At 41.7% G+C, this 12,980-nt stretch overlaps 1 protein-coding gene across 2 annotated transcripts in view; it reads left to right on the top strand.

Annotated features, from left to right (window-relative positions):
* The window catches only part of map4k2 (mitogen-activated protein kinase kinase kinase kinase 2), a 43,050-nt gene that overhangs the window by 22,998 nt on the left and 7,072 nt on the right, over positions 1–12,980 (top strand). The window contains exons 14-20 of one of the 2 annotated variants that reach the window (XM_084924644.1): positions 2,285–2,343; positions 2,439–2,485; positions 5,807–5,845; positions 6,500–6,533; positions 8,189–8,339; positions 12,485–12,654; positions 12,838–12,879. In XM_084924644.1, the coding sequence (XP_084780770.1) occupies positions 2,285–2,343; positions 2,439–2,485; positions 5,807–5,845; positions 6,500–6,533; positions 8,189–8,339; positions 12,485–12,654; positions 12,838–12,879 (542 nt within the window). The remainder of the gene's footprint in view (positions 1–2,284; positions 2,344–2,438; positions 2,486–5,806; positions 5,846–6,499; positions 6,534–8,188; positions 8,340–12,484; positions 12,655–12,837; positions 12,880–12,980) is intronic. The other variant, XM_084924645.1, reaches the window with a different exon arrangement.

Here is a 12,980-nt window from a genome sequence, read left to right as displayed (position 1 = left end):
ACACAGGTGCTACAATGTATCATATACTGTATATGTCATTGTCAACACTGATACAATGTATATTGTTAGTGCCATGGTCTGTGTGTTACACCTCTATGCTTTTAGTATTGATTAAATAGTATCAGAAACAAGATTACTGTTTTATTTAGCACAGCCAGTTCATGTACATGAGTCTGGGGAAGTATAGGAAGGTCATTCAGCCTTACTGCTACACTGTGTCCCTCCAGCTTTTGCATATTTGAATGGAAGTTGTCTCGATAAATGTGCAGTTTCTAATGTTTTTACAACTGACGAGCCTGAAAACCAGTTTTCTCACCTTTGTCCATCATCTTCTTGTTGCTGTCGTCCTTTGCTGAGCTTCTGCTACATTACTCAATATAAATAATTACTTGAAAATACAGTAATGCAGTAATTAGCCTTCACCAAGCCCTGCTCTGCAACAGTAAGGTGTTGGTGTTCTGCTGCATGTTTCTGCACGATGATCTTCATGCAGTAACATGACGAACCATAACTGTGACATGAGCAACCAATGACTGCTGGGCAAAATAGTTTCCAAAGTATTCACTTTGTTGAGGTGATTGAATCAGAAGATTAACTTTTGAAATGTTGAGAGCATCTTTGTAGACCGCTCCTTTGATCCCATTTCAAACAGAAAAACTTTGGACTTCTTATTCAAATTCACTTGCAGGCGTTCAGCAACACCTTGCAAAGTAACTGAGCCGAAACGCATCAGCAGCTTCTGCTTTCTGGTTTAGTCATTTCCTCATCTCCTGCTTCAAAGCGAAATGATCATGTGATCGCTGTGCTTCCTCCTTTCACATCACAGTGAAGTCATTAGAGAAACTGAGGCAAGATGCTAATAAAAGCTGTTCTGCAGATCTTAGTCGAAGACCTTGCATGCTGCCAAATGTGTGCAATTTCTGATTTCTTTACAAACAAACTAATGACTAGCTTAAACGATGTTAAAAGAAAGCGCTGCTAACTAACTATCTGATTACTATGGAAACCAGTGTTTTCACCTTGTTTCATCCTGTACAGTAATGACATCACAGTACTGTGTACTACATGTACAGCAGTAGTAGCTGAGATTCTCCACTTGAATTGGGAGATGTAAAAAGACAGAATCCAGTTAACTGCAGTCTAATGACATCTAGTGGTGAGATTTGATGCATATTGTGCCATTACTTGATGTTTTGACCTGTTGGCTCAAGAAAGCAGTGCATGGAATTGCCTAAACTGATGTTATAAATACTCCTTGGTCGCATTTTGTGCCCTGTTCTTATTTCTCTTATTCCCTGGCTGTTGGTATTCCTATCATCTTGGACTTTTAGTTTAAATTGCTAACACCCTAAAACTGACTGAATACCAACAGTGAAAGCATTCTGTCTTCAGTCCACTGCCCCTTTCTTTTTACCTCACATTTCTATTTCTTATCATAATTTCAGTGTGATTGTTTTTTTTTTTTGTTTTTTTTTTAATTTTTAAATTTTATGTTTAATTTTTGAATTTCTTTGGCTGGTGATGCTGTTTTTTGCACCCAGCTCCATCCCTGTTTGGGCCCTGACTCAATATCAGTGTACATTTGATACATTCCAATTCATACTCTGTAGTCACAGAACAAGCATATGTTCATTCGATTTGTTACTTTGCCTGACCTGCAATCAAAAGTGTCACTTTGACTGAGCATTAAGACACACACACACACACACACACACACACATGCTTAGGAATACAAATACTTCTATTGAATTGAAGGAGGCGTTGTCTGATGCATGTCAGCTTTCACTCCCCACACACAGGCGTGTTCGAGGCTTTAACATTAATGACAAATGTCATACTCTGATATACTACAGGTAGAATAAGCCATCTAATGTCATTTTTAAAAGCTTTACTGTGGGAGCTTCTAAACTAGCTGTCATCTTGTCTCTCATTTAAAACCAGTAGCTATGATTTATCAGCCCCTAAATGCTTATAAACCTTTTGATTCTTCCAGATGATTTTGATGGTACCTTGTTTATTGTGTTCAGACGTCTCTTCTCAATGACACTTTCTCATCGAGTAAAAATGTAGTTATTCTCTGATATCTGGGCTCACCTGATGTGTGGGGTCAGGGCTGCAGACTTCACTCGGCCCTTGTTCACTGCTGATGTCACAGGTTATCTCTAGAGTGCACACCGATGGGAATCGGTGCACCGTAAACACTGTGAAAGTACCGGGATTGTGTGTGAATGTGTTGGTCTGCCATTGTTAGCGTGCTAAGCCCAGTGTTGTGTTCTTTTTGCAGTTGACCAGGTGAAGTTTGGGCCTCCACTGAGGAAAGTGACAGAGCCTTATCCTGACTTGGTAATGCATGTTTCCTGCAGGTATACTGATGGCATTCAGTCCATGACAACACGCGGATTTGACCAAAGGTTGTGTTTGGGTTTTCCTTTCTGCAGGCCTGTTATGATGACTGGAGTCTGTCTGGAGATGAAGGAGGCTCACCGTAAGACCTTTGTTTCATCTTTCTTCAGTTGCTTATTAAATATCGTTGTTTTTGGCTGTTGAGATGTCACATTGGCACACTGCACACTATAATATAACAAGGTGCATTTAAAAAGTTGCTAGATTGGATCAGCTGGAGGGAAGTTGTGTTCTGCTGTGGTTGATTGTTACTCTGTCAGGTAGCAGGGAAAAGGTCGCGTGCGCGTGGTAGCCACATCAGTCATTTGTAGACTGGGCTAGGCTAACTTATCTGGATTTTTATATTTTTGTTTGTTTTGTTTTTATTTACAAAATCCAGCTGATGGGTAGCATATATAACTTTCAAAACTTCAGAATTGCAACTTTGAAAAAACTTTTCATGAATTATTTTAGCAGGTGTTTGCTTTGTTCAGCCAACATGGAGTGATTTCGGTATTTTTTCCAGGATGTAGCACCATAAATCGTAACTCATAAAAGTATACATGTGGTTCCTATGTGGCCAGAATGCCAGCTTATCCATACAGTATGAAAACAGTATTACTGCAGGTACCAAGAGAACAGAGTGTCCTCCCAGAGCAATGAGGAGTAACCTGTAGTAAAAACAAATAAACAAAAATAAATTTAGAACGATTTATTCTAACTGCATAACTTTGAAAAAGTTAACTGTTTGCAGTAAGAGTGGATGAATCGATTTACACCAATAAACAAACAAAACACGAATCAACTGCAGACTCTGTTTAGTTAGTTTGTGCCTCTGCCCTCCAGCTGATCCAATCTAACTGCGTTCATTCACAGATTGTGATAATGAAGTAATGCTCCGTATGTCTGGATACTTCCAGGTGCCAGTTAAAATAATGGAGACTATACTATTGGCCCCTTTATCACGTACACGTTGGTAGTGCTGTGTTGGACCCTTTTGCCTTCATGCCAAATTCAACAAGGTGCTGAAAACATTCCTTAGAGACTTCGGTTCAAACTGACATGATAGCATTGCATGCACTGCTGCTGCACATCCAGGATTGCACTGAGACCTTTGACCGCGGAGCACAGTGAACTCGCTGTCATTTTTAAGACAGTTATCCTGCTGAAGCAGCTGTCAGAAAATGGGTACACTCGTTTCACACGTCACTTCTCTTCCTGATGCTCAGTTTGAACTTCAAGTCCAACAGATGTTTGCATTAATGAGCAACGACCGGTGAAAATCGAGTGTACCCACAAGTGTACCTAATAAAGTGGCCAATAAATGTATATTTATGAAAAAAAGATGGTTGTATATTCTATTTAATTTCTTTTATTTTGTTTTTAAAATGATGACATGTGCACAAAGGAATCGTTTACAGTTGTGATCAGACGTTTACGTCCACTCTGGGCTTTAATCAACACAACAACATCTTTAAATTAATTTTTGATTTTCACTAATCCACATAGAGTCAAAGTATATATGCTGGCTGCATATGCAGTTTTGTTTAAATATTTCTTAACAAGTTGTGACTGGACACTTTTGGTAGTCATCAACAAGCTTCTGGTGTAATTCTATCGAACCACTGTTCTTGGAAAACTTGGTAAATTGGTTGGTTTCCTGGTACGGACCCGACCTCAGTTGAGGTCAGAGCTTTGGAAAGGTGATTTCATAAGCTTCATGTTTGTTTTATCCATTCTAGAACCAGTGATGTATGTTGATGTGTGTTTGGGATCATTGTCCTGCAGTGTTCCACTTTGTGTAGCCTACCATTACCACCGGCAGCAAAACAGCCTCAAAGCATGATGCTATCAACACTACGCTTGACAGTATTCTCAGGTTTGAAAGGCTCACCTTTACTCCTCCAAACATACCAAACTACCTTTCTCTAGAAGGCGTTTGGCTTGTTCATGTGGGCAGCTGCAAATTTCCCTCAAGCTTGTGTCGATTTTGGAGCAGGAGCTTCTTGCTTGGAGATTCTTTCTTGGTTAGCACCCTCTCAGGCTATGGCGACGTAAAACTGTCTTCATTGTTGACAGTGATGCTGGTGTTGAGCAGTTTCTGGTCCATGCCAGTCTTGAGTCTTGAGTCTTGAACCTTGGTGATTTGTGGGTTGTTCTTTAACGCCCCGGCTCATTTCCTGTCACCCAAGGGTGTTTGTCAAAGTCTGGAAGAAAACCCAAAGTGGTATAACTTGTACTAATGTACAAGTTTGAACTGATGACCTTTGAATCTGCAGAGACCCTGACAATTTGCATAAACCTACAATTCTCCTTCTTAGATCTTGACTGAGTTCCTTGGACTTCCACATTGTTCTGAGTATCGGTCAGTCCAGTGAGTGCCACACTGAGGATGTGGAGAAGTGGGTGAAGAATTTGTCTGACAAACAGTTCACCCAAGCGGAGAAAAAAATCCATCCCGCTAGTCGAACTGATCACGAGCCCCTGAAACGAGACCCAGGAAGTGTTTACAGTAAGAGGGGGACAGACTGTCTGAAGCAGTTAGAACAAGACAAAGCTACTGACCGGACCTCATACCACAGGTCACAGGCTCTCTGTGAATGGTACTCGTGGCCACTGATCGGTGGTTGTTGTTCCTTCAGTGGGCTGGTTTCAGTCATTATGCAAATGTACTGTTTATAAGATTGGAAACCTGCAGTCAGCTGAGACTGAAGAAGTCACCTGGATGAGTGACGAAACGTTTCTCCCACTGAAAACGTCCAGATGAACAGAATCAACCTTTGTGGATTTCCTTAGCTGGATGATTGAGCATGCATCAACATGATGTTTCAGGCATCTACATCATGAAGCTCATTGAGAGAAGGCCAAGGGTTTGCAGCATTGTCAACAAAGCAAAGTCTACTTATAATATAAGATGTATTTAGAATTATTTATCATTTTTTTTCTTCCAATTCCATATATCTTGCTTCGTATATTTGTAGTTACAAACTGAAAACATCAGTGTAGAAAGTCGTAAAAATAAAGGAAAAACATCAAATGAGAAGATGTGTCCAAACTTTTGCCTGGTAGTGCATAAACTCTGACTCTGTGTGGATCTGCAAAAATTCAAATTAAATTCGAACTTGTACACCCAGATCTTGTTTTTTTTTTTTTTAAGTCATTAAAGAAAAGAAATCATTAAAAGTCCATTAAAAGGCTTTATAAACGTTTGACCACAACTGTATATAATCCCTGCTGCAACTCTTCAAGCATATAACTGGGTGAGTTGTGTTTGATGGTAGGTAAACTGGAAATAACCCTTGGCACAAAAACGAGTGCTCTAAGCCTGAGTTTGAAATGATAGACAGTGATCAAACCTTGGGTTAATTCCTTCTTGGGCCGTTCAGGCCTGTAGTCAGATAAACATCAGGTCTTCGTGTTGCAGGAGCCTGTTGGAATGTGTGGAGCAAGCTCTCGAGCTGAGGTAGGCCATGTCCATTAACTCTAGCCTTTCCTAACACCAATGTCTCCCCATCCCACCTGAATTCACCTGAAATAAGCTGCTTGTCATGGAATTATTCTTGATGTGAAAATCAGCCATTGTCTGTATGTTGGGTATAATCAGCAGGTTTGTGTTCAATCTGATCTAATCCCAACCTCCATGAACTGGAGTTTGGGAGCACTTTTGATTTAGCACAAATGTACGTGTTTTGTTTTGTTAACTTCTTTGGGTTTGTGTTACTTGTCACTGATGTGGTGCTTGTGCTGATTCCCTCACATTATGTGGAAAACTGACTAGTGCTAGATTTCGGACAGTGCGTTTTTTTTTTTTTCTATTTCTTCTTTTTATCCAGAACCATGATGTCATTGGATATAGGAGGGGAACTGTTACCTCCTTCATAGTGTTTCATTCTAAAAGGTTTCCACACCAGCACCGCGTCAGTGAACGTCTGGTGTTTGCTTGCTTTGTTGTAATGTTTCCTTCAGATTTTTGTTCATGTCCTGCTCTTAGCCAACCCTCAGCATCTCCAGCACCTGCCTTTATGTCCGGCTTGTTTCTATTATGCTTGATGTGGATTTCATTATAAGACGTCTTCGCCTTTTAGAGCATGACCATTGTTGCTCCTTTGTCTTTCAGGAGTTTAACCATCAAGAGAGTGCCATGTGCTGATGTGAGTGTGAATCATTCTACCATAAACAAAATCTCTGTCGCAATTCGGTCACTCTAGAGTAGTTCATATATACTGTGTCTGTGTGTATCTTCAACTTTTATATACTAGTTTATATGTTGCTAAAGGTATTCACTCACCTGTCCAGGTCATCAAATTCAGCTGTTCCAACTTGTATAGAATCAATTGGCTTCAAGTTGATATGCGTGTGAAGGCAGATGAGCAAATACTTTTGTAGTATGTGCAGTTTCTACTCTTCCATACTAGTTTAATATGTGTACACCTAAATATTACAAAAAATGCTTAAAAATGCAAAGTAGCATAATTGTTTTAATGGAAAGTGAAAATTGTGCGGAAAGCTTTAATTATGACTTTCCATCAGTTTCCTGCTTGTGCGTTCTACTAACTTTAAAATTAAATTAGCCTTCCTCAAATTCTACGTTTGCCTCAGTACAGTACAGGTTATTTGTTCCAACCAGCCTCTAGGTGGCGTGGTTTTACAGTGGGTAATGCTTGTTCAGACCCCACCTGGGGCCTTTCTGTGTGGCACTGGTGCGCTCTCCTCCTGCCTCTTGGGGTTTCGCTGGGTAACTGGCTTTGTCCCAGTGTAAATACATGCACGTTAGATTAACTGGCCAGCTACTTAACCCCCTCAGCCAGCTAAACCTACTCCCATGTACTGACTCCGTAAATGCTTGGAAATGTCTCTGAGCGATCAAACCATGTGTGAGTCCAAATTTATTGTTGCTTGTCTAGCAACAGTTCAGTTCCAGTCCAGCAGGATGTAGTGTGTCAAAGACAAAGTGGCTTCTTCATTACTTTCATTCCAATCTGATAATTATCAACACTATAATAGGACACTTCAAGGGAGGCCTTGAATGCCCAATTTAAGTCCAAAAACACGTGTTGAGTTTTTGGGGAAACTTGAATGTCCCCAGGAGAATAAGGATTTGCTGCAGCCTTCCATGACCAGGGTAAAAATTGCTTTATTCTTTCTGGATCCAAGATTGCATTAACTGCTGGACTCTTCTTTCCTGTACCCTAGCACAGACCTTCACAGGGAGGCTGGGGGCCCAGAGGCTCCTGAATTTTGAACATACCCTAGGGTGCCCTAATCTCCCTAATCTCCCAATCCAGAGGCACCTTCTCAGTTGTATCAACTAGGATGGCTCCTTAAGCCATCCTAAACCTTAAGAAACTTTCCCCCAAGGAGTTGACCACTGCCCAATCCATTTGCCACTGAATCCCTCTGGCCGCCTCCTGCAGGTGGTGGATCCAAAGGAGTGCAGGCTTCTTTTGGGCTGCTGCTGGCCAGGCACCATTGGCTGGGGCCCAGCCACCAGGCGCTCACCCTTGACTACCCCCCTCCTCCCTAGCATTGGCTGCACCTCTCATGGGGTTTTTAATCGCTTATCGTCTGGTCCAGTTGTAGCAGGGGTAAAATGCCCTCGACAGCTAAGGTCCTGGGAACACCCTCTAATGCCAGTGGAGAAGGGGGGAAACACCATGACTCACCACAGAGGCATTATTCCATCTGATGAACATGCAGAAATGTGTTCAGTATAAAACCATGGGAGCAACATTCCCATGCACATCAGCCTTGTCACATATAGTAATGTGTATTTGTATTTAGTAACATGTTTGATGGTGTTTCTCAGGGAGGCAGAAAGAGCAGTGTGTTCAGTCCGTCTACGGCCTCACTGCCAGCCTTCAGCTCTTTGACTCCCAGCACAGAGGACAAAGATCTTACACCGAGACCGACCTGTACACTGGGCCCTGACAGCGCTGTCACAGCCGACTCCACCACAGGTACTCATCACAACATTAGACCTCAGCTTTGTCTGCCTTTAAACAGACACTTTTTCTTTTAACTTCTGTCCTGTCCCATATAACGTTGCAGTTTCAGATGTTTGTATTAGACTATTTCAGACAGTGAGGTAAACATATGTGATCCCAGCGATGTCTTTATATACTTGATGAAATCAGAGTAGCATCCGTTAACTGTGACCTTTGACCCCCCCTACGATCTTTATATAGAGAGTGTTGATCCATGTAGCAAATGTTTCTCCAAATCCCATTGTTATCAGTGTTTGTTCCGGGAATACCCAACCCACTCAGTCGAATGTTTCTCAGCATCCAAGCTAAGAAACATTAAAGGCGATTTGTAAATTTAGAGCTTTCCTTGTATTGTTGGCAACTTGACGGCTTGTGTGGAGGGTTATATGTGGGCAGGCAAAAAGCCATCCTTCAATCGGTTCAACATATATGCTATCAGAGATAGAAAATGGATACTATGCCACTATCTCTCAGTTAGTTAAGATGTCTGTGAAGGTTCTCAGTCATCCAGGTCATCGTAGTCTAAGGAGCTTGCAAAGAAAAGCATCTGGACTTCTTTAAGTTGCTTGAAGACGTTTCACCTCTCATCCGAGAAGCTTCTTCAGTTCTATGGTCAAATGGTCAAATGGTGACCATTGGTGGGGAGTCCTTTAACGCCCACTCACATCCTGGGGCATCTGACCTCAGGAATTCGCATGATAAGGTGGGGTCAGGTTTCACAATGAGCTCACCCGAAACCCTGGCTGATTGGGACCCACACCCAGTTTCACACCTTGGCTCAGGCGATTAGAGGATCATCAGGGGGTCCTTTTGTCCCTCTGTGGGGGGGAAACTCCCACTAGGTTTAAATTTGGGACTCTCCACCATTTGACCTTAGAACTGAAGAAGCTTCTCGGATGAGAGGTGAAACGTCTTCAAGCAACTTAAAGAAGTCCAGACGCTTTTCTTTGCAAGCTCCTCAGTTAGTTAAGACGAATAACTCTCCTGCCATCATAGGTGGCGACTGATGAAAGCTTAGTGGCTCCTACACCTTTAGAGGCCTTAAAGGTCCAGTTTTTGGCTTTTGTACAAGAGACTTAGTTTAGAGCTCACCAGTTCATCAACACTAATCCCTCTCTCACCTCTCGAGCCTCTGTCTGGTATAACAAGAAAGTATTAATTGGTAAGAACGCAAGTGGGATACGTGTGCTAGGGCAGGAATTCATCAGCTGGGGGATCTGTTTGGTCAAACTGGCATGAATTCATTTTCTGAAATCAGACAAGATTCTAACCTTGATCTAATCTGAAGACTAACCCAGACCCTCATTCTAGTATCCAGGCGTTATTCCAGAACCTGCTGGAAATGTCAGAAAGAAGCCAGGACGTCAGTTCATATGCTGTATGCATGTGGAAAATACATGTTAACCTTATGAATGATCTTTTTCATCTTAATCTCTCTAAGTCTCCAGCTTTGTGTGTCCTGGGTCTGTTACCTGACAGCATGAATCTTTCTGGAAGACAGAGGCTCTGGGTGCATCTGGCTGTTATGACAGGTTGCAGGATAATACTGCATCATCTAACTCTTGTTGCATATGAACAGGTCATGTACAGAGTTAAGGGGAGAGATATCTTTAATCAGGTCTGGGGTCCCTTTTTGCGTTACATGATGTTCTGTCTCAGGTCGGTTTCTAGAATCAAAGCTGCAGAGCACTGCAGTCTCTGTGACTGTCCCAGGATTTGTTTCTCTTAATCGGGTTATTAATTCCTTTTATGTTATAACTAACAAAGTGCATATGTGTCATTTTCTCTATATGATTGCATATTCCCCTTTGCTTTGTAAGAGGTGTGTAATATATACATGCTTACTCTGTATGCGAGAATGTTTTTTTTTTTGCAAAAAATCAGGGTGTTTTGTCTTGATCCCAAAGTTTCATCTTGAAGTAAGCAAAATAAACTTTATTCGCAAAATCCCTTATGTTCCTTTGTTGACTTTTAACAGTGTATTCAGCACAAATCAAACAAAAGTTGTCTGGAGAAATGACACAACCTCTCGGAGCCATAAAAAAGAACTAAAACACGAGTGTGGCTGATACAGCAAACAAAATCCTGAATGTTGAAGCATGAACAAAATCTGATAGCAGAGTGTTTATACTCATTCCTACTGCCACAGAAAACACGTCAAAACATGCTTATAGCAGCCAGTGAGAGTCCTTACCTTTCACTATGAACAAAATAAACCTGTTGGGACGTGACCGTCTGAGCTCCTCCCACCGCCAAACCCCCTACTGACACCCCTCAATTCCTCGCATTTTCTATTTGTATTTTTCTCGAGTCTCACGCTTAGAAATATTAAATAAATGTACAAAATCATTATTGGATATGGTTTTTTTTAATCAAGTATAAAATCCAACATGATGGAATTTTAAAATATTCTTCCTGGTTTCAGGGAGTAAAAATTGATAGAAACAGTCAATAAATCCTAGGTGAGTGTAATCCACTCATGTTAAACCTAAACGCGTCCTCCGTCTGAACTTTATAAATATATCGTTTGTTAATATGGGATATTTTACTATCTGAAACGTATCTACATCGATATTTTGGCAGAAACAAAACATCCACTGTATGTTGTGTGCATCTACTTCTTTGTCTCGAGTTCTTCTTTCTTCTGTCCCTTTCAACGTATCAATCAACACATATTCAAGTCGCTCTAGAATTGAGTTAATTTAGAGTTCTTCCTGCATAAGGGCCCTGAGGTCTGATGCTGACACCGCTGCCTCCCTGTTGCTTCTCCAGCCTTCCTTCAGCTCCTCTTCGATGCACTCTCTTTCTCCACGCCCTGTTCAGACTCTCAGAGCTCTTTCAGCCGCCGTGTGGCCTCTGTTAGTTCTTCTCTCCGGTGTCCAGTTTTCTTCTCAGCTTTGCTGGATATAAACAATTTGCCTGCACATTTATCCTTATAAGTTGCTTGATGTGTCTTTATCCTGTCTTCCTTCTCTCCCCCCAACCGGTCGCAGCACATGTTCCCGCCCCTCCCTGAGCCTGAGCCGAAGGTTTCTTCCTGTTAAAAGGGAGTTTTTCCTTCCCGCTGTGGCCAAAGTGCTTGCTCATAGGGGGTCATATGATTGTTGGGTTTTCTGTTTTATCTGTATTATTGTAGGGTTTTTTACCTTACACTATTCAGCACCTTGAAGCAAATGTTGTGATGATTTGTTGATATATAAATTAAATTGAATTGTTACAATGCGCCTGCATCAGCAGAGTTAGAGTGCAGAGCAGTTACACAGAATTAGACAAATGTAAGGACGAAAGTATCGTAGAAAGCTCAAAACATAACATATAACACTTTAACAGAAAAGTAAATCACCTTCTAACTCCACAATATCATCACATAAAATAAAAAGTTATCTTCTACCTGGGATGTTGTATCTTGGCTCAGGCTTTTTGAACAACTGCTTAATGTTGTTAGTGTCTCCTCCTTGTGTGCCATCGTAATCTGGTTGTACTCGATGGAGTGTTTTTGCCTCAAGTGGTGAAACACGTTTGTGGGGCGACCGTGGCTCAGGGGGTTGGGAAGCGTATCTGTAACCGGAAGGTCGCCGGTTTGATCCCCGGGCTCTCTGTCCTGGTCGTTATGTCCTTGGGCAAGACACTTTACCCTACTGGTGTTGGCCAGAGGGGCCGATGGCGCGATTTGGCAGCCTCGCTTCTGTCAGTCTGCCCTGTCAGCTCCTCAGTGTGTGAATGAATAGTGGAATTGTAAAGCGCTTTGGGTGCCTTGAAACGCGCTATATAAATCCGAGCCATTATTATTATTGTTGTTTATTGTTTCCACCTTCAGCAGGAGCAGTTTTCTTGCATATTATAGTCATCTTTGTACTTTCTTAGAGGTTGTCAAAGTATCTGCTTTTTCAGGCTGACACACTGCGCTTGCTTGTTGTTTTGTACGCTAATGAATGTAAATGGTTTTGCTATATCACTGATGTCGTGATGTGGAACTTTAATACCATGTAATAATGTATATTGCAGTTACTGCAGACATGACTTAATGCATACATTAACTTCAGCTATGACCGTAATAGTTCCACTTAAAGCTGACCAAGCTCACAATGAGTCCCACAAAAATCTCTTTCTCTTTTTAGCCTTGGCTAGGTGTTCGGCCACTCAGGACATCACAAAGGGCTGCAGTGAAATGTGTCGGCCAGCGGAGGGCGCTGTGCCAGCAGAGTTGGTTACTACTGCTTCCTCACCCAAGCGAGAGACCCCACTATCACCAGAATGGAGCACACTGAGGAGGAAGACGAAGGATGATGTAAGTGGAAGCCACACGTCTGCCTCAGCATATCAGCCTGTGTGATTTGCTAACCTTATAACTTCCTAATGATTGGATCCTTTAAAGGTGTCGGACTACACACCGTGTAACAGTCAAAATGCTGATTTGTGACATTTACAAAAAATAATAACATTTGTTATGTGTAACCTTTGACATTTTTAGAGCGCTGATTGTCATGGCCTTCCTCCCACCCCTCAAGTCCATGTAAGTGTGAAGTTTAACATTTTACGCCCAAAGCTCTCATGACTAACATGATATGCTTCCTCACGTACAACCGTGTGTTTTAATGGCTGCGTCCTGCCAAC

Source organism: Perissodus microlepis, chromosome 3 (assembly GCF_051167445.1).
Source record: "Perissodus microlepis isolate ML-2025 ecotype Zambia chromosome 3, ASM5116744v1, whole genome shotgun sequence".
Lineage (NCBI taxonomy): Eukaryota > Metazoa > Chordata > Actinopteri > Cichliformes > Cichlidae > Perissodus > Perissodus microlepis.
The sequence above is the reverse complement of the archived record's forward strand: the minus strand, read 5'-3'. Positions and strand labels throughout refer to the sequence as shown.